This window comes from Capra hircus, chromosome 10, assembly GCF_001704415.2.
Source record: "Capra hircus breed San Clemente chromosome 10, ASM170441v1, whole genome shotgun sequence".
In the NCBI taxonomy this organism is placed as follows: Eukaryota; Metazoa; Chordata; class Mammalia; order Artiodactyla; family Bovidae; genus Capra; species Capra hircus.
The window spans coordinates 59,400,790-59,426,247 of record NC_030817.1 but is presented as its reverse complement, the minus strand read 5'-3'; the positions used below and the strand labels follow the sequence as shown (position 1 = coordinate 59,426,247).

Below are 25,458 nucleotides of genomic sequence, written 5' to 3'. Positions count from 1 at the left end.
AAAGTCTCCTTTATTAACGGGGACTTGTGGTGCCCCTGAGGACTGGTGTCCCCTCCTCTTCTTCCCCCACTTTCTTACCTTCCCTCATGTAGTTCCCTTTGGTGTTTTTCCAAGAGCTCTTTTTGCAATTCCTCTTTCTCAAGAATGTGTTTCTCCACCAGGCTTTTCAGCTGCTCCTGGTGAACTTGTTCTAGTTTCTGAGTCAAGCCCCTCACCTTCTCCTCTGTCCAGGCGCCATTTTGAACGAGTTTTTCCCTCTCTCTGTTAAAGCCTTCCTCCACCTGCTCCAGCCTAGCCCTGAGTGCCATCTCATGTTCCAGCCGCAGCTCCTCCTGCACGTGAGCCTTTTCCTCATCCCACTTCATCTGCAGCTGCTTTTTCTCCTCCTCATGTCTGCAGATAGCCATGTGTTGCGCCTCCTTGAGTAGCTCTGTCTGGCCCTGAAGTTCTGCAATCTTATTTTTAAGGTCACTTATTTGTTCTTCTAAGATGTGTACTTCATTCTCACACTTGAGCTTCATGTTCTCCTGCTCCTTTTCAAAGGCAACTTTGGTTTCATCTAGCTGCTTTTCATAATAGTTCACCTAAAGCCAGAAAGCAAAACCACCACAGTATTATTCAACTCAAGGCCATGGCAAGGCTCTGGGGCAGTAAAGACTTTTTTCTTACATTTCTCAGTTTTCCTATTTTTGTTTTAAAGTAACAATTCAAAACACATTAAATAAGATATTTTTAAGTCAGGTTTGATTTCCTTTGTAAATTGGTTGAATTTTATTAGTTTCTAAACAATTCTGTTAAAACTAACTAGACCTTCACATAGACACTGTATTTCTTCACGGGCATCCTTTCCAACTGCAAACTGCAAGTCTTAACATAGATAATTATATTCAAGTATTTATTTAACACCTGTCAGGTACTCTGCAGGCCTCATGGGGACACAAGTTGGATAAGACACAGCCCCCTCTCTAGACATGGTTATGACGAATATAAAGAAAGTGTACTACCAGTTAGAATAAAACATTTAAAAACATGTGTAGGAAAAATACCTACAATGTAACCTGGGGACTCCAAGGAGGTGAAAATCATGTTTGGTTGGGAGAATTCAGGAATAGAAGAGCTAGCATTTGATGGAAACTCTGAAGGTTAAGTAGACTTTCAAGAGGTAGAAAGAAATAATAACATAGCATGTAACAGCATGAGCAAGAGAGGACAGTTTGGTGAAGAGCAGCAAACTACCGGGTCTGGCTGGAAGATAAAGTAAGTCAAAGGATGATGAGAGAGAAGACTGGAAGCATAACCTAAAGCAACACGGCAAAGGGTTTTGAAACCAAGATTCAGAACTTGTACCTAATTCAGGAGGTGATGCTGCATCAAAGGACTTTTTTTTTTAATGAGTTGGAAATAATGTAATGACCTTTCAGCTCCATGCTGGCTAGGACTGAAGATATTCTATTTTTAAGAATCTCTCTCCTACGAAGAAGAGCCCTCAAAGGCCCCTTGGCCTGGGAAAGCATCCTGAGGAAGTGAGTTCCTCGTAGCCACCCAGACGCATGAGGAAATGTACAGAAAGTGCTGCTCTGGGAGAAAAAAGAATGGAGAGTGTCGTACATGCAAAAGCTTGTCAGAGCTCAAAGAAATCAGAGAACAGGATTGAGAAGAAGGTCTTACTTTATCTTCAAGCTCCAGTCTTAGGTGACACAAGTCCCTGTGATGTTGTTCTTTCATCTGTTCGATGACCAGCTCTGCCTCGATGCTCATATTCAGTGGATTGCATTCTTCAGAACCAAGCCCTGGAAACACATGGGATCTGTTGACCCAGCTGCAGGTTCTTTCAATAACACAACTGGCATTACTTATGGAATCCTAAAGTGCAATAGATGATATCTACTAGGAAACAGCATCCAACAGAATCCAAGAGTGGTCTCTTGTTTTCAAGCATAAGGGAAAATGAGATACAGGCAGTGTATCAAACCTTAATAGAAGTCAATAGGACAGGAGGTGGGAGCAGATGGGGGAAATGTTTCTTAGAAGTGACCTCCTGCTAATGAAAATGCTGCCAAGTGAGGCAGTATGATCAGACCAATCAGCCTTCTTTCCACCCAACAAATACTGGGTGACAAATCAGCAGAAGGGAATGTGGCAGGGGGATGAATGGCCAGCATACTTGCTATGCTTCGAGGTGTTAACTTCATGGATCAAGATATCCAACCCACCACTCAACATTACAGAAGATTGAGCACTACAATGCTAATTTCCTGTAGTGCAGGTGGGGCCTCATCTTCAATTATCAGCTAAAGTTATTTAAAAGAATAAAGCATAGGTTAGGAACCCAGATATAGACAGATTCTGTAGAAAACTATCAACTCATTCCATAGGAGTTCACCTCTGCAACTGCCCACAATGGTGACTGAGACAGACATTGAAATGTGAAGCATAAGCTGAGGGCTGAGCTAGTACACAGATGAAATGATTACATCGAATACTAAGGCAGGGGACTAGTATTAAGGCAGGGAACTCAAAGTTTTCACGTGGAGGGACACAGGCAGATGCAAGAAATAGTGTAAGTCTAACATCTGGAATTGACAACCTTTGGGCTTTCTCTACACCTGCCATGGCGTTCCCCATCTGAGAAGTGATACCCGGGGTGTAAACCATCCCAAGGTGGCACAGCCTCATGTACCCATGATTAGAACTCCCAGTCCTTGGTCATCTACGGAAAAGCCCAGAAAAGCTTCTGAGATATATTCTATCAACTGGGCTCCATCCTTTTACCACAGTAAGGCTACAGAGTACAGACTTAGAGGAAGAGTATTCAAGCCTCTTCCTGTTCCCTCCTCACTCCCTTATTTACTGTAGAATAAATAGGTAAGGAGAAGAATAAACAACCATTGTGAGAACCTGTACTCCTGTTCCAAGTAGCAGTGGGGAAAGCTATATATAATGAAGAATTTATTACAAACCCTTCTGAAATTCATAGTCAACCCACTGGAGGAAAGAGGCAGGATATGAGGAGGAAGGAAAAGAGCTGATAATGAACATAGGAGGGTTCCCAAACAGCTCTGCCTTCCATCTGTATTACTCAAAATCCTCCCCAAGGCACAGGCACCAACATTTATTTATCTTATTTGTTGTTTTGCAGGCATTTAGCACAACCAGCATAAGGAAATCAAATTCTGGGGTTTCTGGCTGGCTCACTCTCCAAAACATTGTCATACCAGTTAGGCACTCTTTTAGAAAGGGAGGATTCAGCAATAACTCAGTGACTGAATTCTAACACTCCCAAGGCCTGGATTCGCAGACTCGTAGCCAGTTTTTTTTTTTTTTAATATCCTTGTGGTTTGATTTTTCCATTTCTTTGTTGATGTGTATCAAAATCAGATGGAAATATTCTCATAAAGACTTCAGGACAAATGAAAAAAACATACCACAAGTGAAACAGCTCAAGAAAATAGCATTGCCAAAGTCTTTTTTTGGGGGGTGGGGGTGGGGTAGTGCTGTGGGGGCGGAGAAGGCAGGGTTGCCAACATTTTGCAATTTTACATTCAACTATGGTTTTACAATCAAAAGTCAAAGGCACAGACTCTGAAAAGATGGTGTCTGAACAGGCTTACCCTGGTCAGGCTCGATGCAACCACTGTTAATATCAAGTTCTTCTGACAGTGAGTTCTTCAAGGGAAGCCTGAATACTCTGCCTTGTGTACGATATTCTTGCAGTTCAGACTGGAGTTCGTCTACTTGGTCTTGTAATAGCTGGAATTTAAAAACCAATATAAATCTTAGATGTGATGTTAAAAACAAGCAATGGAAGAAAAAACAGATATACTGTACATCATCAAAATTAAAAACTTTTGTGCTTCAAAGGATACCAATAAGAAAGTAAAAAGACAACCCACAGCATGGAAAAAAAGTTTTTGCACCATATATATCTGATAAGGGACTTGTATACAGAATATATAAAGAACAATTACAACTCAATAATAAAAAGACAAATAACACATTTAAATATTCAGCAATGGATCTGAAGAGACATTTCTCCAAAGAAGATATATTGACAAGCACATGAAAAGACACTCAATGTTACTAGCCATTAGGGAAATGCAAATCAAAGCCACAATGAGATTCCACTTCATATCCACTAGGATGACTAAAATAAAAAAGACATATGGTAACAACCGTTGGCAAGGATGGAGAGAAATTGGAACTCTCTTACTGGTAGGAATGTAAAATGGTGCAAATATTTTGCAAAAAATTTGGCAGTTCTTCAAAGGTTAAGCATACAGGGATCATATGATTCAATTCCACTCCTCAGTACATACCCAAGAGAAATGAAACCATATGTCCACACAAGAGCTCACACACAAATTATTCACAGCAGCCCATTATTCACAATATTCAAGATAACTCAATGTCCATCAACTAAGGAATGGATAAATAAAATGCAGTATGGCTATGCTATGGAATATTACGCAGCAATAGAAATAAACAAAGTACTGATACATGGTACCACATGGACAGAGCTCAAAAACAATATGCTAAATGAAGGAAGCCAGTCACAAAGGTCAATATATTGTATAAATTCATTTTTAGGAAATGTTAAAAATAGGCAAAACCAAACAGACAGCAAATAGATTATTAGTTGCCTAGGGCTGGAAGTCATGGGAGAGATTACAGCTATGTGGACTGGGAGTTTCTTTGCGGGTGATGAAAATGTTCTAAATTTATTATGGTAATGGTTGTACAATTCTGTGAATATACTAAAAGAGACTGAATTGTATACCTTAAGTTGGTGAATCGTATGGTTATGAAAAGCTATTAAAAATGTATATGCAGATGAATTTGGAGAATTTTCGGAGGTGGAGCTGACAGATTTTACTGATGAAATAATTGAAACCATAGGAGAAAAAAAATCTATATAACTGAAAGCATAGGAGATTAGAGACAAGAGCCAAAATGTATTTGTAAGAGTGACGAATATTTCATTTCTTTTCTCAAAATCTGCGTGTATGTACATTTCCTGAGAAGGCAGACTATGAACCACTTCATAAGGAGGTGATTGTTTTCTCCATTTTTGCCCAAGTACTATGTTCATCTAAAGCAGGCTGAACTCAGTTATGCTCACCATGTTAAAATACACAAGTGTTTGTGGTTTAAGAAAAAAATAAAAATCCCAGATTCCTGAGCTTAGAAGAGTTACTTTTCTAAAAAAGTCAAAGATTCTTACTTATTAGGATGTTTTTGTGTCCTCTAGTAGTAATGACTTACTACTTAAAGACTTGAGTGGTTTCTGCTCTATTTGCATTTTGTAAATAAAGTACGGAATCTATTCAGGAAAAAAACCCCACAGAACAAAAGCAAATTATATCAGAGTAGGCCGGCACGCAGGAAAGGCTGGTTTTGGAATAAGCATATCAACATGACCACAGTTTCCTTCTCTTAGAATAAAACTTTATTTTCCTCTAATTACTGGCAATTTCTGACCCAGATAAAACAGACAACAGCAGTTTGCACGACTCTCATATATCAGGATACTGAATAATATAATAGCCAGCACTTAGGTTAAGTGTTTTCTGTGTCTCAGGCTTTGTTCTTCACGCATCACGTGTACTTCCTGACTCTCCACGACAACTCTATTTTGTGGGTTCATTTATTTTTGTCACCTTGTAGATAAGGAATTGAGATACCCACAGGTTACGTTTACCAGTCGCCTGGCTAGTAAATGGTGAGGCAGGATCTGAATCTAGGCACTCTCCACTTACTAAGTTAAGTTCTCTTCAGTCACTCACCCGGCACTGCTGCTCATATTCAGTTCTCATCTGCGTCAGCCTTTCTTCTTGCATGAAGAATTCAGCACTGTTGGGATCAAGGTCACCAAACTAGAAAATGGAAAGTGCAAAGTTGTCATTTTTCCCAAGTATCCTTCTTTGACCTAAAAAATACCAAAGGCCCCAATTTCTGGTGTTCACTCAGTCTCTTGAGTATGAAAGGAATGTGACTTTTGAACAGAAACACCATCCACTGGATGATGGAAAGAACATTCTAGAGTGATGTGTTCAACTAAAGCAGAGACCTTTTCTCAGTGCCACGCAAAGTTTTCCTCGTATAAATTAAATCCCTGCCAAAGCTGACAACTTCCTTTAGTCACATAAATAATTCCATAATAGGCATTTTCTTAGTGGCACTGCTTCTGGTCTTTTGAGTAAACTACATTTCGGGGTTGCCTTTCAGGAAATCACATTTAAACAGATTTACCTTTTCTGCCAAAACATTTTCCAAATTTCGCTGAAGTTTGTTTGTCAGACTCTCATATTCTGCCAACTTCTCTGTATTCTCCAGAAGCTCATTTTCTAGACGACTGTTTTCCTGAAGAAATTTGGGGAAATTCCGTGGATTAAAAAGGAAGCTGTTGTACCGTTTAATTTCATGCATAAATCAATGCTCTAGATTGAGAAAGTTTCAGTACATTAGCGGAGAAAAAGTAAATATTAAAAAAAAACCAATATTATCTTATAACCCCAAAGCGTGCCTCTTCTTTTTCTTGATCCTACAGAACCATGCTATCCAATAGCAGGCACTAGCAGTTTCAGGTAAAGGAGCTGTGAGTATGAAACACTCACCAGACTTTGAGGATTTAGACAAAAATGAAAAGAAAGCTCAATAACAAACAGGTTTTCTATATTAATTACAAGTCAAAATGATAATGTTTTAGAGATTACAGATTAAAATGATTTAACATTAAATTCACCTGTTTCCGTTTACCTTTTAATGTGGCTGTCTGAAAATTTGAAATTACATATATGACTTGCATTGTACTTCTATCTGACAGCTTTGCAATTGAAAATTTAATGACATGAAAAGCGTTCTCATTAGGATGTCAAATGAAAGACTGGTTGCAGAATACCATGTTTATTTGACAGCAAAAGAGAACTCAGAAAAGCTACAAAAAGGAGAATAGCTCCAACAATTTTCATTTAATGATGATATAGACATGGTTTACATTTAATTTGCAATTTGATTTTGGTTTAAAGATATAAAAGCTACACATACAGTTTTTTCATAATTTATGTTTAAATTATTATAATAACATGTCAACCTAAGTCCACAAAATGTGGTTTTTTTCTGTGTATTTTCAAAGCATATCTTGCCAAAATATAGAGATGATATATTTGTTTTTAGAAAACTTTTTATTTTGTATTAGGATATAGCCAATTAACAAACAATGCTGTGGTAGTTTCAGGTAAACAGCAAAGGGATTCAGTCGCACATATACGTGTAGCCATTCTCCACCAAGCTCTCCTCTAATCCAGATTGCCACACAGCACTGAGCAGAGTTCCATGTGGTATACAGTAAGCCCTTGTTGGTTATCTATTTTAAATACAGCAGAGTATACATGTCCATCCCAAACTCCCTAACTATCCCTTCTCCCCATCCTTCCCCCAGCACCCATAAGGTCATTCTCAAAGTCTGTGGGTCTGTTTCTCTTTTGTAAGTTCATTTGTATGAATATCATTTCTTTTTAGATTCCACATATACGGGATGTCATAGGATATTCTCCCTTCTCTGACTTACTTCACTCAGCAGGATGCTCTCTAGGTCCGTCCATGTTGCTGCAGACGGCGCTATTACCTTCTTTTCAGTGGCTGAGTAATAGTCCGCTGTATCTATGTACCACAGCTTTATCCATTCCTTTGTCATTGGACATTTAAGCAGAGCCAATGTTTTAAATATATTCTTGTTCACACCCTTATACAGTTAACACGGAGTGAAAAAGCATGTGCTTGAAGTGTTTAAGAAAGAAAACTACCTACCCCCCAAATGACAACTCTAGAATTCTAATCTTTCAAAGTATGTCTAAATTTAGATGTGAAAACAATCAGGAGCAATCTCTATGAACTGGGCCTGTGTTGGCGCTTTGGAAACTAAGAAGTCAGCTTCTGTTGCTGACCACAAGTGAGTGAAGTCGCTCAGTCGTGTCCAACTCTTTGAAACCCCATGGACTGCAGCCTATCAGGCTCCTCCGTCCATGGGATTTTCCAGGCAAGAGTGCTGGAGTGGATTGCCATTTCCTTCTCCAGGGGATCTTCCTGACCCAGGGATTGAACCCGGGTCTCCCGCATTGCAGGCAGACGCTTTACCATCTGAGCCACCAGGGAAGCAGGGACCACACAATTGGGACCATGGCAGGGGAGACAGATATGGATACAACTACCTAAGATGTGATAGAAAATATGCTACCTTCTGGTGAGAAAAAAAAGTTAAGTGTAATGGGAACGAATAAGCAATTTGGCCTGCAGTGTTGGAGAAAGCAGTGAAGGAGCCTAAAAGCCCACTGAGAAACTGAAATTACTGACAGCAGGTGCAGCAGAGGTCACGCGTGGGCTTGGGGGTTGCTGGCAAGACCTGAGATTAGGAAGGTAGGAGCATGAACCCCTCTTCAGGGCCCTTCAGGCTGCCACGCTGCACTTTTACAAAGGGTGTAGCATGATTTTTAAGTTTCTTCAGTAAGATGGCACCCCACTCCAGTACTCTTGCCTGGAAAATCCATGGACGGAGGAGCCTGGTGGGCTGCAGTCCATGGGGTCGCTAAGAGTCGGACACGACTGAGCGACTTCACTTTCACTTTTCACTTTTCACTTTCATGCATTGGAGAAGGAAATGGCAACCCACTCCAGTGTTCTTGCCTGCAGAATCCCAGGGACGGGGAGCCTGGTGGGCTGCTGTCTATGGGGTTGCACAGAGTCAGACACGAATGAAGCCACTTAGCAGCAGCAGCAGCAGTAAGATAACTCTGGTGACCAGGCGGAGGGAGGTTGGATAGATGGAAGAAAGGATGCACATAAGTCAGTTGAGAAATTGTGATGAATTCTGAACCTATTCAGAAGCTGTGGAAATGGAGAAATGGGGTAAATCTGAAAAGCCTTTCAGAGCATCAGCAGGACTCAGAAAGTGAGAATCCAGGATGACCAAGGACGGTGACTTCTATGACTTAACAGCACAGGATGGTGATGGAGATTACGGTGAAAATTCAGGAGAGGAAGCAGTTTGACGGTTAGGGAGGGAGAATTGGCTCAGTTTCTGATTTGTGGAGTTTCAGGAACCTTTCATAACCTCAAGAAAACTAACTATTCCATAGGTTCTTATTACTTTCACATACTGTATATGTAGCAACTCACTCAATCTCCACATCAATGCTATGAGGTTGGTATTATGATGGTGACTCTTTTGCACATTAGGAAACAGGCTTGAGTAACCTGATGAAGGTCTTATGTAAGTGGTGGTATCCAGATTGGAACCAGGCAGTCTCAAGTCCAGACCCCTCCCAAGACCTGAGAGGGTCCCGCCCACCTTCAGCTCCAGCTGACACTGTACCACATTACCTGGTGTCAGAGCTCCATAAAGAGAAGGATCACTTCCTCTACTGAGACACAGAAAAGAGGAGGAGGATGTGCAAGGGAAAAGGTAGATTTGGGAGCAGAGAAACAAAGTGGATGGCCTCAGTGTGGAAGGAAAAAAAAAAGCCATCTGCTAAGGATGAGGAAGGGGACAGCATCAACCAAGTATCAAACAGCCCTGAGGACTCAGTGCAGCTTCAGCAGGTAAGAACAAGATATGCTATTGGCAAACCAGAAGCCCGGACACCCCGGAAACCTGGATCCCAGCGGGGGCTCTACCATGTCCGGGTGTTGACCCAGACTTATGAGCCCTGTGCAGACCTATCCTCTTACAGAGCTGTGGTTTTCCACGTGGTATTCCCAGAAGGCACACAGACCACATAACTAAGAGGATAATTACCTTTAAAGAGAGGGCGAGGCGGTCCCGGATGTAATTCTCTTCTGTTTTTGCCTTTTCGATTTCTTGCTCAAGTTCCATACGCTGCTTGCCCACCTGCTGCAGGATCTGCTCTCTCTCCTTTCGGAACTCATTCTTTAAGGCTGCTATTCGCTCCTTGTACTCTTCATCCAGTTTCCTGTGAGAAGGAAAGACTGAAAGGCTGCCATCAAGTCCCTCAGAGGTCCCCCTGTAGAGCCACCAAAAACAGAGTCATAGAGATGGGAAGCCCCTTGAGAAAGTGTCCAGTGAGCTCTGCTTTCCTGTAGGCTTGGCCACGCCTAAGTCACCCCAGCCAGGTGTGGCCAAGCAGGTGGGCAGGCAGGCAAAACCCCGCTGCTCTGGGCCAGGGTGGTGGGAAAGGAGGGCCCTGGCCCCGCCCGTCCCACCTGAGGTTGTGCTCGTTCCGCCGCTCTATGGCTGCGTGGTGGTCGTCCACCTCTGAGGCCATCAGAGACTTCAGCTTCTCGGCTTTGTCCAGATCAGACCGGAGCTTCTCCTTTTCTCTGAGCATCTGATCAACTCGCTCCCTAGAATCAGAAAGAAACAAAGTTATAAGGGAGACTGTAACTAGGCAACAAGTAGACCCAGAGAGCTCTCCTCTGGCTTGCTCCTCTACAAAAACAAAACCAAGACAACCAGAGCCCTTCCAAAACACATTCCACAGCCCTTTTCAAAAGCCTACATGCAGATCTAAGCTCCACCTCACTTTCACAGAAGTGAGATGGTGGGCGATTAGCCACCACTGCCTTCAGAATGGAATACACGCCACAGGCATCCGAAGCACTTGCTCAACAAGCAGCAAAGGGGACAGAGCAGGTAAGCTTTCTGCTCAACTCACAGCAGATGCCGAATCTCAGCCTTAAAACTGGCCAGAGCTGCCTGGTGAATGCTGTTCTTGGTGACCAAAAGTTCGTTTTCAAGAGCCAGTGTCAACTCTGTCAAGTTGACATTTCCATCAAGGCTAAAATCCAAGGCCTAGAAATCAGAACAAGTTCAAGATAATCACAAGTTCTATCCTAAGAAAGCAGAAAATGTGAAGGTTACACAGATCTGGGGAACTGAATTTATAATCTACAAACTGGATGTTTACATTTCTTTAACAGTTGCTTCGGAACAATACTCGACTAAGGTCTCTCTAAGGAAAACATGATTATTTACGTCTTTTTTAAAAACGCTGTCTGGCATTGTAAATAAACACAATGGCAAACCTCTACCAACCAGAGATCAGTTAAGAAATTTCTTGTCAGTAATTTAGGGGTTAAAAACATGAAGTCAGCAACACTCCTGGTTAAAGGGGGGAGCAAAAGTTATCTCTTATGTCTGAGATCTTGTGAACGGAAGAATCATTAAGGAGAAATCAAATCAAATCACAAACAGAATTTTTCAACCCTTCCCAATTTGTCATTTGCCACACCTTCAGGATCTCCTGGCTGTTCTCAATGCCTTCTTCCTGCCAGGTGTCAAGTATTCTTTCCACTGATGCATAGCCCATCCCATCATCCAGGCAGGAGAAGACCCGAAAGCCAATGGTACTCATCATTGCAGATGGGGCTGTGGTCCGTCGTCCACTCTCATCAAAAGACTAGAAGAAAGAGACTTGAGCAAGCTCAGGCATTGCAACACGACATTGGTCAAGACCAAAAGCAGTCAGTCCCGACCACAAGGGGCAGAGGCATGCTTCTCTCATTTATGCTGCTAGGATAAAAAGCCATGCGGCCCCTTTGATCTTCCTTTCCCATGTCAGTCAAGAATGCAAAGCTGATCAACAGCTGACCTGGCAGACAGATCCTGCATACAGATGAGATGCATCTCTACTTAACATCAGGTTCCTTCTGGCCCACAGCTAACATGAAGGGGCATAATTAGTGGTCTTCCTACTATAATTTATGGTCATTTCTCAAACCCAACTTCCTCAGTGGTTTAGTCTTTCTTTTCTGCTCTTCTTTTGCTTCTCTTTCTCCTCAGTATTTTTCTTCAGACAGCAGATTAACTCACTAGAAATTATTCAAATGGATGTTAACTTTACTCCCAAAGAATCCACTTCCTATTTATTTCTTACCTGCATGGAGATGTGCCTTTTCAATTGTCTATATGGGGTAGATGCTGATGGTGTAAGAGGTTTTCCATTTTTGAACAAGCCATAGAAAAAATCTTCTACACTCATCATACCATCAGGATCAAGATTATGGAAGACTTCTTCAAGCATCTAGAAAAGGGCAACCGTACATCTTAACTATTTCTCTCAACAAAAACCCCATGAAGTTCAAAGTACACTTCTAGTCCCAAGTGGCTCAGTGGTAAACAGTTCCTCTGCCAGTGATGGAGACGCTGGTTTGATCCCTCGGTCTAAGGAAATGGCAACCCATTTCAGTTATTCTTGCCTGGGAAATCCAATGTACAGGGGAGCCTGGCAGGCTACAGCCCATGGAGTCACAAAGAGCTAGACATGACTTAGAGATTAAACAACAAAGCCAACAGATATTGGCACCACTCTTGATCCCAGGACTCCAGAAATATGACATGTGCCTTTATTCTCACTTCACTAAATATATTTTCCTTTCTAGTAATCTGTCCTTCCCCCTCCCATAAACTGAATAAAATTCATTTTCAACATCTTCATAATTTTATGCAATTTAGAAATTAACTGTTTTCTCTTTTGCTCATACTCTTAGAACAGGTTATCTTTAACGTTGCTATGCATTATCTTGTGAGTTAAAGAATTACTGAAAAATATAAAGATATAGCTTCCCAGTGTTGTAACAGCAGAAAACAGACATTCGTTAAGCCAGTATATTACAGTGACTCCACATGATATTTTGCTTATATGAAATTTTGGAAACTAGCATAATTGGGTCTGGGACAGACTGCAATGATTTAAGAGCTTGGGTCTGAAACCCATGCCTTGGAATTTAGAACATTACTTGGAACCACATTGTGGTGTTTGGGGCTTTTAATTTCTTTTAATGCTTTTGCACAGCCCAAATGAGGACTGGATAGGAAGAATTTCACGTGTGTGCAATAGAAGTGTTCCGAGAGATGTGAAGAGAAGGAAATTCTGCCTCACTACTTTGCCCTCTCTGACAGTAATCAAGTGGTCCTCATCATATGGAGTCTCTTCTAGAGGCGTGCCTGGGAGATGGTTTGTTCCCTAACTCACAGAGGAATGGAAAAGGGAATAAAGCAACATGAATCACAGACACCACAAAATAGGGAGGGAAAGCAAAGCCTTCCATTCTCACAGTCAGCTTCCTATTTGGGGGGCTGAAATTTTTCTATAGGATATGACCCAATGTACAAAGCAGAAATCACCTGAGGATCTTGTTAAAGCGCAGACTCTGATGTAGTTAAATCCGGGGCTGGGGCCTGGGAATTCTACATTTCTAACAAGATGATGCCTAATTTGCTGAGTAGCAAGGAACCAAATAAGCAACAAACTTACCATTAGTGCCTGCAACTGGGTCTCTTTTAACAAAAGCCTCTTTGTAACAAATCCTCAAATTTTCAATATTTATTTCATAAGTCTGGACTATTGCTAGGATTCCTGTCATCTCCTAATTGTTGATTTTATCCCTCAGCTAAGTCCTTGTGGCATTTCTTTTATCTTGAATGCCTTTTTTCCCAATTCATATCCAATGGGAAACATCTGTCTCTATTCTTGTTTTTCTACCACTTCCTCTGGAGAGGATTCCAAAACAAAACCATTTTAAAGGGTGAAAATCTTTGGAAGAAGCGACAGTTCCCATAGAGAATCACACGAAGAAACAGATGGAAAGATATTTGGGGCAAAATTCGGAGGTTGCCAAGCTCCCTTAGATTCTCTGTCTCATTTTTATCAAACAAAAGGACACTTTCTTAGAGGACTAGGCTTTCAGGACTGTCAAGCCAGAAGTTACAGTAAAATCCAGCAGTGATGACTTAAGTTAACCAGCATATTTTGCCTTTAACATTGGAACATTCCAATATATTTGCCTTTAACACTTTGCTCCCCATCGTTAGCCCTGTGACCTTGGCCAAAGCAATGTACAGCTTCCCGACTGCCTAAACACCCATCACCTGATCCATTCCAAGTGGTGGAGTAAGCGAGTCCTGCCAGTTATTAGACATGGGGGTGTGGCAAGTGGTGAGTAAATGACTGTGGATTCGCAAGAGGATGGACGGACTGGGTTGGCCTGATAAGAATGCAAGTCAGTGGGCAACTGGGACACACCCTGCAGCCTATGCAGGAGCTGAACCTAGAACCCTGAGGACATTCTTCCTCCCTATCACCAGCCAGGTCTTTGGATGGCAGATTTCCCAATGTGTAAGTTGGGAAATAGCCAGAGGCGCCAGGAAGGTGATATAAATGAATGAGGCAGCATGGTCTTAAGACATTTAAAAGGCTACTTAGAAGCCTTTTAAAGCAGTGAACGGAACATTTGAGTGCATGCCCTGTCCAGAGGGGCTAGCCATTTCTCATTACCAGAAAAATGGAGCCAAATCTTGTGATTTTCAGAAAAAATCTCCCGATTTTAAAAAGTATAGCAAATAGTTCAATTTTTAAACATTGTGTAGGTCACCTGGCCTTTGGGTCATATCTGGCCTCTAGACTTCCCAGGTGGCTCAGTGGTAGAGAATCCTCTTGCCAAGCAGGAGACCCAGGTTTGATCCCTGGAGAAGGAAATGGCAACCCACTCCAGTATTCTTGCCTGGAAATCCCCCAGACAGAGGAGCCTGGTGGGCTGCAGTCCACGGGGCTGCATGAGTCAGGCATGACTTGGCGACTAAACAACAAGGGTGATGGTCTGCCTTCACTGCCCTACAGCCATCTTGGCTTCTAGAAGGCAGGGCACTAGCTTCAGGTATAAGACAGTCAATCCAGTTTCCCTTCATGCTGATGGCAACATGCAGCAGTGACCTCTTTCTTTATCTATAAAATGTGGGGTGACTAAATCTAAAATTGCTTTCAGTTGTAAAATTCTAGGATTCCAAGCTGTGTGTTGGTGAGATCATCATGAACTTTCAGCTCCGCTGTGGTCTAGAGCTAATAATACAAAAGCACTATAGTATTTCATGATTTTGGCAGGGAGGAAAAACACTAAATAAAAGCTACATTCAATTAGCAATCCTTCACTCATCCTCACAGCAGAGGAGAATAAATGTGCTGCTTCTTTTCCTGGATTCTGGAAACTCCACCACAGAAGAAAATGCAACTCCCCATAAACAGCTACAGTTTATTCCAAGATTTGTTCTTAGATAAATAATCCAAGTTTGTGCAATATTTCTTGGCAAAAACAACCCAAGGTTCTGTACACTGCACTGGTTTATAATTTAGGAGGACGAATTTAATTTTATGACTCAACAGGCACCACTGATAAATAAATGACTGTGGAGCCATTACAGGGTAGTCAGAGAGTGTGCAATGGTCACATACACAAGGGAGGAGGAGGGAGAACTTTTCTGCAAGCTAGGCTACTTGGAAGCTTTTGATAATAAATCTCATTCTGGTTTAGGAAAATAATACCACTTATCCTCTGAGCAAGCAGATAACATGGTTTTGAATATCATTATAATCAAAGTTTCCCAAAGCTTGTACAACTGTAGCCCTAACCTCTAAGTCCCTTCAATCCTTATTTTTAACTCTTTGAAAGACGTGTCTTGGAATTAATTACAATCTTTTGTTTCATGGCTGTTCATGCACCCGGTCCTGCCACCCCTCTTACTTTTTTAGAAAATGTGAAGTTGAGAATTTTACCAAGCAAGAGCATCAGGGGGGCTTCTTCAAGACTCTTTTGTTGTACGTTTTTAAAACCACCAACGTACCCTTTTCCATTTCCTCATGACCCAGATTATTGTGATGACTCCTGGCTCGTGTCCTAATCTATGGCTCTCTTTACACCAATATACCCCATAAAAGAAGTTCAGACCAGCCTTAGCAAGTAAGTTTTTCCAATGTATTATGTAATCTGCTAAAGAACTCTGGAGTGATATGGAGATTGTCTCTCCAAAGACTAAACTCATCAGCCTGGCCCTCAAAGTATTCCCGCAACTCAACCCTCCTGAACTCTCTGCCTTGTCCTGCCTCCACACCTTTCTCACCTCTGACTCTGTGAATGCCACACCTACAAATAGACTGACATCATGGCTACCCTGAGATGGGGTCTGATAATGATGTGGCGTAACATGCTTAGCACAGTGAGGCACACACAGTTTGGGTTCAGTATTTATCAGCTATTGTCAGTTCTTTTTTTCTCACGACAAACATGAGGTCCTCAGAGACAGAAACTTGATGGCTGACTTGCCAGGAAAAAAAGAAAATGGAGTCTCTGTAACTTGCAGCTGGAAACCAAAACATGGCTGTCTCCAGCTTGTGGCCAGGTTAGCTTGTATCACGATTACTATCCCTGAATAAAAATACAACGCAACGCTCACCTCTCCATCGACATTCTGCAAACCATACTGCTTGCAGATGGAGACCAGCTTCTTTCGGTTTAGGTGACCATCACGAGTGATCCCCAAATCTTCACAAACCTCCTGCAGTTTCTCTTCTATCCAGTCTTGGGGAGCCAAAGACCCACTCTGTGAGGCTTTCAAATCATCTGGGTTCCAAAATCTTAACTGGCCTAAAATAAAAGCATATATTATATTGTCCCTAAAAGAACTGCACAGAGAGAGCACCTATACTCCAAGAAAAATGTGCTTTTTGAAAATAAATGCTATAAAAAAGAGACCACCAAGTGTTGATTTGATCCAGAAGTTCAAATGAAGTAGAACCATTGGTTCTTAGGCTGCAATGAAGGCCAACAGGCACTCTTTTGTTCACTGGCAGTTATACCCCTATGAGAAATATTCCGGTGCAGTCACGTCAAGGTTCTAGGTTTGTTTTATTTCAAAGGAAAATGTGCACAGGCTTAGGCTCTGGTGTGACTGAAAGAGAAGGCTGGTTGAGAGCCATTCTAAAGAGCTTTATACATCCTACCTCAACTATAGCTACCAGACTTTACTATCTCTACTCTCTTTCTAGTCTAAGCACTGTTTTACTGAGAAGGAAATAATTTCATGGTAAATACCATTAAATAATGATAAAAGTCTCAAGAGTAGCCTGTTTCTTAATCTTTACACATGACTATTATAAGCAACCTAACTTAAAAAAATAAATGGTTGCAAGTTATTATCTGTGTATTAAGGATAGTTGATTCCCTCATGGCTCAGTGGGTAACAAAACTGCCTGCAATGCAGGAGACCTGGGTTTGATCCCTGGCTCGAGAAGATCTCCTGGAGAAGAGAATGGTTGCCCACTCCAGTATTCTAACCTGGAGAATTTCATGAACAGAGGAGCCTGGTGGGCTTCCATGGGATTGCAAAGAGTCAGACACAATTGAGTGACTAAGCACATATTAAGGATAAGTTCTATTTGAGGATACAAGGATCAACCTACTTATTTAAAAATAAATATTTATTCTCTATGAAAAAGTTCCCACTTCTAGTTAAGATTTCTACTTTCACATTAGAGATTCTGTCGTTACTTAAACATGAGCTAATTATTGGCATGATACTGTGTGCCTCCAAGAAACCTGGAGGCTGAGAAGAGTATTTAGTGCTACCCTTACAATTTATTAAAGACATTAAGCCCGTTACTGCTGTGTCTTTACAGGCTGGAGACCTAGAGAATTTGTAATTACACTTAAGTACAGCTAATCCACGGCAGGCTTTGAAGTGGGTTGAGATCTGTCAGCTGAACCACAGTGCCATCTGCTGGTAAGATCACCAGGAAACTTGTCGAGGGATGCATTTAATCAGTAAATCGTTTAGGATGGTTTATAGATTACTGTGAAAGTCTATGTAAGACAGTAATTAACCCATAAGTGAAATTCCACATCTCAGTTGCCATATCTTGCATGATGTTAAGTTCAATGACTTAAAACTATGAGGTATCAATTGGGAGTGAATTTTTTTGTGGCTGTTGTACTTCAGGTTGCTTCTTAGCTGGCCTCCAGCAGGAAGACGGGACGGGCCTTGGGAAGGGGCTGTGGAGAACGCCCTGTGAATGCAGCCCTTCCCTCCCAGGCCGGCCCGGCACACCCCCAGTTCCTACCTTCTGCTTCATACTCCTCACTGCGCTGCGTCTTCCAGTGCTAGGGGAGGCAAGAGGAGGAGGTTAGTGTGCTTCAGAACCAAGCCTGCTCTTCCAAGACCACATCACTCTCTGGCTCTGATGTCATCATCTGAGTAAGTCACATGATTCAGGACCCGCTAGCATTTATCCAGGCAGGCTCTCCTCAATCAGCGAGCCAGTAGAGAGCAGATGACTAAGAAATACCACACAGCCTTCTGCAGCATCTCACCAAGGATTTGCCCTGTGAGCGGACGTCACTTATTCAATAGCAAAACCTAGCACAGCCAATAAAATCAGGCCAAAGCCAATATTCAGAATCCATCACCTGAGAAGAGTTTATACACATGCATTTATGAGTTTGTTCTTCAGTAAATGTTTAATAAGTGTGAGGTATCATGCTACATCTTTGGAAAACAACCACGAACAGGACAAGCACAGTTCTTCTCTCATGAGGTTTATATGCTGACAAAGTCATGCAGACAAGAAAACAAGAAGAACAATACCGTAGTGTATTAAGTGCTATTGTGGAGGAGTTCAAGAATGGGTACCTAATTAGGGTATCCGTCAGCCTTGGAAGTTCAGGATGGACTTCCTGGAAGAAGCAAGATCTGACTGAGACTTGAGGGGTAAGCTGGAGATAGCCAAGTGGAAAGATAGGAGCAGACTGTTTGCTGACCCATGAGACCAGAATGAGACAGGAGTGTTTGTGGCACAATGAGGAGACAGAGGTGCAGCCCCAAACAAGTAGGCTAGAGAGCTCAAGTTAAAATGTACATTATCAGTGAATTACTACATTAAAAACAGTGAAACGGATCTGCACTGGATCATTTTGCCCCTTATCATGCTATGTTCTACTGAGTCTTTTCCAAGTCACAGCATACAGGTGTAGTTTATATACTGCACAAAAGCACCCAGCCCAGGACACCCGTCAGAATCAAAATTCAGCCCTCGCTCCATGAGCCAAGCATGGCACAAATATGCTTCCAACCAGTGGCCATGAGTAGGTACACAGTGATCTTTGACCTCATCAGCAAGGTTCCTAATTACTCTTGTTAGGAGGTTCTACAACCACCGCAGTCAGGTAACCCTGTTAAGAAAAGTGTATCCCCCTTTTAAAACCTCCTGCTGTCTCAGCAAAGATCCAGCTTTATGAATGAAGAAGCTACCTTTGATAACTGATGCAAAGAGTCGACTCATTGGAAAAGACTCTGATGCTAGGAAAGATTGAAGGCAAAAGGAGAAGGGTGCAGCAGAGAATGAGATGATTAGATAGCATCACCATCTCAATGGACATGAATTTGAGCAAACTCCATAGTGGAGGACAGAGGAACCTGGCGTGCTGCAGTCCCTGAGGTCGCAAAGAGTCAGACACGACTTAGTGACTGAACAGCCTTTGACAACACATAAATAACCAGTCCACTCTCCTTGGTGGCCGAACTGTGCAAGGGGAACTTTTTTCTTAGATTCTTGAAATGAACTCAACAGGGAAACAAACCTAATTAACTCTCATCTCCAGAGCTTGGATCCCTCATGGCAGACAGTGCACAATCTAAAATTCTTCAGTTAAACGTTGATTTCTTTTAGTAACTTGTTCAAGTTAATACAAGTTGAAGTTCCTACAGCTAACCTAGGCGCATCTATTTTGTTCCTCTCTTCTTAATTGAAGGATAACCATCTACCAGGATTTCACAGCTCCATATTTCACTCAGAAAGATACTGCATAGAGCACCGATTCAAAGAGCTCACCAAGATTCGCCACACTAACCTGAAACCCCAAACTGACAGTGCTGAGATAAGTTATCCTTGCCATAGAGAGACATTCAAAGGCTATAACTCAAAATACAAAAGCTCACTACCACTCACAGATTACAACTCAAAGTCACTAAAACGGATGATAAGTACAGGGACTGTGGCACAATGTGATTTTTACTTGATTGTGATTACAATTTTATTGGCCCACATTTCCACACCGCAAATCTGACGAACGGATGATGTGTTGGGGGTTGGGGAGGGAGCAATGGAGGAAATAGACCTCCATAGATTTTTCTCACACTGTTGTTTCTAGGCAGAATTCAATTGTTTTTATTTGTAAAGTATACATTTTTATGCCTCCTAATAAAAGCATCCTGCCTGTCTATCCCTCCACATTTATTTCCTCAACCAACAGAGCAAATGCTCATATTATTGCAGCACCCAAAACGGTGAAAATTCATCATTCAGCATGTAAGTTGGAAACACCCTAAAATGAAATCCATTCAGTCCACCTGAAAAAAATACCGTAGGTTGTTGTGATCTAAGAACCATCGGTCAAAATAAAACCTATCGAATCACATGCAGGGGATGATTTTTTAACAGCAGAAATGAAATGAGACATGGCAGAATAGGTACCACTGGACAAGCCGCTGCCAGGACAATAGTTGGAAAAATGCAAACACACCCCTTCAAAAAATGCTCAGCAACAATTCCTAACACAACACGGTGTGTGTCTTGCTATAGAAAAATGTATTTCTTACATTTTCTCACTTCTCAACTCATTAAAAATAGTGAACAATTAATTAGTTCAGAGGAGCAAGAGGCTTCAGTGTGCTATTTCCAAAATCTCATGAATCTGTGCAACTGGGTGCCTCATCTGATTCCCGCTTCCCTGCCACCCCTCCTCCCCGATTCTCACATCTGACTATTGAGGGTGGGAATCAGACTGCCACCTGGCTCTGAACCCAGGCTTACCTACTGGGTTTGAGCTTGAACAAATTTCTTAATCTCTTTTGCCTCGATTTCTCCATCTATAAAATGGGAATAAAGTAGTACATATTTCACAGAGCTGGGTAAAAATGCCTAGAACTGTGCCTGGCACTAAATAAGCAAATAAAAGTTGATATTATTTTTCTTGGACATGTGTTTATGTAGTACATGTTTAATTTATATTTGCAGTTTCTTTTCATTACCATGTTTAAACTTAAAGGATTAATTTGATTTCCCTTGGGAGGTACTGGTTATTTATAAAAATTTGTAAGAAAAATGCCAAGTCTCCAGCAGATATGCAAAGAATACAGACAATTCACATAAGAGGCAACCCAATTAAATATGGGGAAAGGTTCATTTCAGTAGCATTCAGAGATACATAAATTAAAACCAAGCAATCATTTTGTTCTCACTAAATTAGCCAAGTATTTAAGATATGATTCCTATTACCAACAGGTTATGCTTTAAAATAGGCCTGTTTGGGAAAGAAAATAAAACAGACCTATTAATATTATTGGAAACAATACAAGTGGATATTACTTTTTAGTAAAGGAAGTGACTTTATGTATCAAAAGCCATGAAAATGTTCATGCATTCTGATCCCATATGATTTCTGATGGTAAAAGTAAAGTATTGAAAACAATTTAAAAACAGTGGGGCATAAAGTATAATAACACATCATAATATAGTCATTATATAAACCATGTTGGAGCATAAAATACATCTGATGAAATGTTAAATGAAAGACCACAACAAAAATGCCATGAACACGAGGCCACTGGAAAAAAAAATTCATACAATTAGACAAAGACTGGAAGGAAACAGAGACAATAAATATATATTTAGTTGAGGCGATGTGGGAAACAATTTCATTTCCTTTACTGTTATAAATGTTGTTTATACCATATAAATGGGTACAACTTCACTCCTTCTTTTGCCTACCTGCCCTCGAATTCTCACTGAATGAATTCCCTGTGAGCTGGGGGCAGGCGAAAGGGAAACTTCTGCCCCCTGGGTATGTACCACTCTGCTAGTCAGCAAGGTCCTCCTGCACAATGACTTGTGATCAAGAGAACAGGCTCAGTGGGAAGCCCAGGTGCTTCCAAGAGGGTAAAAGCTGCTGGTGCCAATGCCTCCTAAATTTAGCAGAGTGTAGGAAGATCAGGGACACTCATCTGAGACCTGCCTTGGGGGCTATGACTAGAGTCATCCAAAGAAGCACCCTTCAGACAGCCTAACCAATGGCATCAGGTACAGCAATGTAAGTGATTTCATGCAAACTCTTAGGGTGAGTGGTGACAAGGTAAGGAATAACTTATTTTAACATCTCCAGGGATAATGATTTTCTAAGCGTTTCTCTACAGCCCTGTGTAAGAAGCACAGATCCAGCTAAGACCAGCCCTGTTAGAAGAGGAAGCAAACTTATCCGAAGGGCTATATTTTCATCCCAAGACCACTTCAACTGGAGATTGAGTTTACCACCCAGATGTTTCGCTATGCTTCCAAGTCTCCCCCATAGGTCTGTTCCTTTAAGGGGAGATAAGCACATCACATAGTGGCTGAATGTTTGTTATTAAATTGCAGTTTCAGGGCGTGAGGGTGGGAGGGAGCAGATCCAATTCATTCACAGCTCATTTATTTTCATTCTCACTGCCTGGAACCAGTAGTTCCAATTAAAAAGCAGGGGGAAAGAAAGGGGAAGGCAGGTTAGAAAGTGGGGGAGAGGGGGGTTAGATCTCTGGACTACTGGAATACCACCAATAAAAAGAGCCATCACTCTGGAACCAGGTCCTTTAATTGCTGATGCTTTCCCCAGCAGTAAAGCCTGGCAGGTCACCTCCAGACACTGGTCGGCCCTGAGTGTTGGAAGGGAGGTGATCATGAACACCTCTGGAAAAGTGGGAGAGGAAGGGGTGGCAATTGCTGGGATGTGTTCTCTACTAATTAATGAAAAAGGATTTTCAACTTCTTTCCTTGAAATCTTATAATAGCCTCTCCCTGGAGAACAAATGGATATTAATAAATTAAAAAAAAATCATCCTGTGGGAGCCCAGCTATTCCTGACTCTGGAGGCAAAATGGTAGCTGGGGGAGACTGCCAGGGTGAAGCTCTGCCACTGTCTGCAGAGTGGGGCTGACCGCCCCCTCCCATAGGGACATGGAGGCACATGCCTGGGTCTTAGGAAATGTTAGCTCTTGTTAATATTTCAGCAAGAACAATGATGTGGTAAAGGGTTTAGGCTCCAGAGATGGATTCTTCACTTATGGGCTATGCAAACCTGGGCCAGTTACTTAATCCCTGCGTGCAGTTTCCCTAGGGTTAAGTGAATAGCGGCACCTGCCTCTGAGAGTCTGCTAGCATTTAGAAAGCACTTAAAACAGTGAATGCTACAAATTAAGTGCTAAGTGTCTGTTAAGTAAATAAATGTCATAGTTTTATTCCTACGACCTGGGTGTGCAACACTAGGACAAAGGCAGAGGAAAGAAACAGCAGACAGACCAGCATCAGCTTTAAGAACAAACCCAGAAGAGACTGTAGAAATGACAGCTTTGAGCGTGTTAGTTGTGCTGAAGCAATCAATCTTTGATTCAGCAGAGGAGCGAGGCCTCCTTGGGGGGCCTCTGCACTCTGAGCAGTGTCCCCACAGCTGACAGGGCTCAGCATGCCATGTGTCCTGGCCAACAGCCTCCGTGAGAGTGGACAGAGGGGAGATGGTCAAGCTGCCTGGCCCTAAAACAGCTGCTGCAGAAAGCAGCTCTCCCCACCCCACACACACACATAAGCAGACAAAGGGAGTCCCGCACCCACCCTGTGGGCTGCGCAGCTCAGTCACACTGGTCATTGTGGTCAGCTCTCAGGCTGTCTTACAGCTGGACGAGGGTGTCCCGCACATGTGGGCCATATAGGCGGCCCTGCTTTCAGGAATGTTTCTTTTGGAAGGACACCTGCTTTGCTGGACTGCGGAGCAGATGGCCCGAGCCTCTGGGATCCCGGAGCTGCTAGCCCCGAGGCTGGGCCAGCATCTGCAGCCCGTGGGCCTGGCATTGGCCCCTGGCCACAATGGCCCAACCTCAGCCCCCAGCAGCCATCTGCTCGAGTGCAGACCTCTGTGCCCCTCAGAATGTACGGCTAATTAAAACGATTATGGTGCACACACGGGGCTATTCTTTCCAGCAAAGGTTGCTGAGCTGAGCTGATCTCAGCAGACTTAAGCAGATTTTTTTTTTTTTTTTTGGAAAGGGGAAAGTCTTGCAAGCCCAGAGAGAAAAGAAAGGAAATTTATTAAAGGAACAAAGCTCCCCCAACAAACTGAGCCATAGTATCCATTTTACAAGAACAGCACACTTAAGTAAGCACAGGAAGTCTCTAGACAAAAACAGGATCAGTTTAGGAGAATATTTATGATGGAAACCTTAGCACTTTTAAAAGTGTAGCATCTATGGTATGGCCTATTTAACTAACAATTCTAAATATTTATAAAGCCATGCTCTGGCCAGGTACTGGAAGCTAAGTGTGCCCAGCCAGGCTGCTACTATCCCTGCAGGGACACACTTTTGAGAACTTCATCTCTAGCTTTCCAGCATCTGAAGGTGAAGGGGCGATGAAGGGCGCCCCAACAGCCCCACACTCTAATCTCTTAACCCAGGGACAAGCTGCTCAGTGGCAGGGCTGTCACAGCTCGAATGCAAATCAGTTCCTTATCTTTAAAAGCAATTAAAAGCTACAAGTGCGTGCTGGGGATAACAAGAATCAATGTATGATTTTAAAATGCATGCACATTTAGATAAGTCCTGCTGCAATGCCAAACAGCCTGCGGTACTGCCAGTGTGAAGAAATGCTGAATTTAAAGTCTGAGCCTTAAGCCTTTTCTACCAAGTTTGAGGACTGGTTTCAGTTCACTGGATTTTAAAGTCCTTAAAGGAAAAGGATTCTTTCATACATCTGCTTGTGGTATCCTGCTCATCCGAGTCACTCTCAGATAGTGGATACCCCTTTTCTATTTGAAAAATACTTTCTAATGCTATAGTTGGAAAAATGTTACTATTATCACTTAAATTAACTTGTTAATTTTTCTTTGAAGTGTTGTTGATTCTGTTTTATAGTTAGAAAATAAGTATTAGAAATTGTTGACTTGGAAAGAGGTGAGAATGAGGGCTGGATTCCAAAGGAACCTCCTCTGTGATGAAATCAGGAGGACTTATCAGAACAACAAAACCTGAAAATCTGAGAGCTGTGTCTATGTTAGAATGAAAGCATCTTATTAGCTTTGAAGGGGTGTCTTTATATCACTTTTATGATCTATATTTGCATCTTGAATGAGTGTTTCATCTCTGAGAATAGCCAGATGATCTAATAATACTCAAGAAATATGAAGGAGATCACTGGAATTCCATGAATAAGGAAACCTCTCCTGATAATCTCACATCATTTGATGGGAGCAAATGGCATCAGTAATGAAACTGCTTATTTTATCTAAGACTAGAACAAATAATGTAACAGGCGAGGAACTGAAAAACAGGTTTGACTACAAAAGCTCTTAGCAGAACGTCTCTAAGTTACTAAGAAGATTGCTCCAAAATTAAATATCTGCTCTATACAACACAAATGAATAATTCATGAAGTTCAACTACAAAGTTATGCATATATGAAAATGAACAGAAGGATAATTTAAGTCAGTTTCGCACTTCTTGAAGAAGTTTGATTTTATGGAGGGTAGTAAAATCAGCGTTGGGATTCTTCATTTCTGTTTTTGGTTTTAAACAACCACCACCACTCATCCTCCCACTCCCACAGA

At 41.9% G+C, this 25,458-nt stretch overlaps 1 protein-coding gene across 7 annotated transcripts in view; it reads right to left on the bottom strand.

Annotated features, from left to right (window-relative positions):
- NIN (ninein) overlaps window positions 1-25,458 on the bottom strand; it is a 102,556-nt gene that overhangs the window by 34,977 nt on the left and 42,121 nt on the right. For all 7 annotated transcript variants that reach the window (XM_018054358.1, XM_018054354.1, XM_018054356.1 and 4 more), the window contains 12 exons: window positions 17,901-17,940; window positions 16,238-16,428; window positions 11,889-12,035; window positions 11,244-11,411; window positions 10,668-10,804; window positions 10,216-10,356; window positions 9,791-9,965; window positions 6,250-6,360; window positions 5,784-5,873; window positions 3,612-3,750; window positions 1,669-1,790; window positions 79-584 (listed from right to left, as the gene is read on the bottom strand). In XM_018054358.1, coding sequence (XP_017909847.1) covers window positions 79-584; window positions 1,669-1,790; window positions 3,612-3,750; window positions 5,784-5,873; window positions 6,250-6,360; window positions 9,791-9,965; window positions 10,216-10,356; window positions 10,668-10,804; window positions 11,244-11,411; window positions 11,889-12,035; window positions 16,238-16,428; window positions 17,901-17,940 — 1,967 coding nt within the window. The remainder of the gene's footprint in view (window positions 1-78; window positions 585-1,668; window positions 1,791-3,611; window positions 3,751-5,783; window positions 5,874-6,249; window positions 6,361-9,790; window positions 9,966-10,215; window positions 10,357-10,667; window positions 10,805-11,243; window positions 11,412-11,888; window positions 12,036-16,237; window positions 16,429-17,900; window positions 17,941-25,458) is intronic.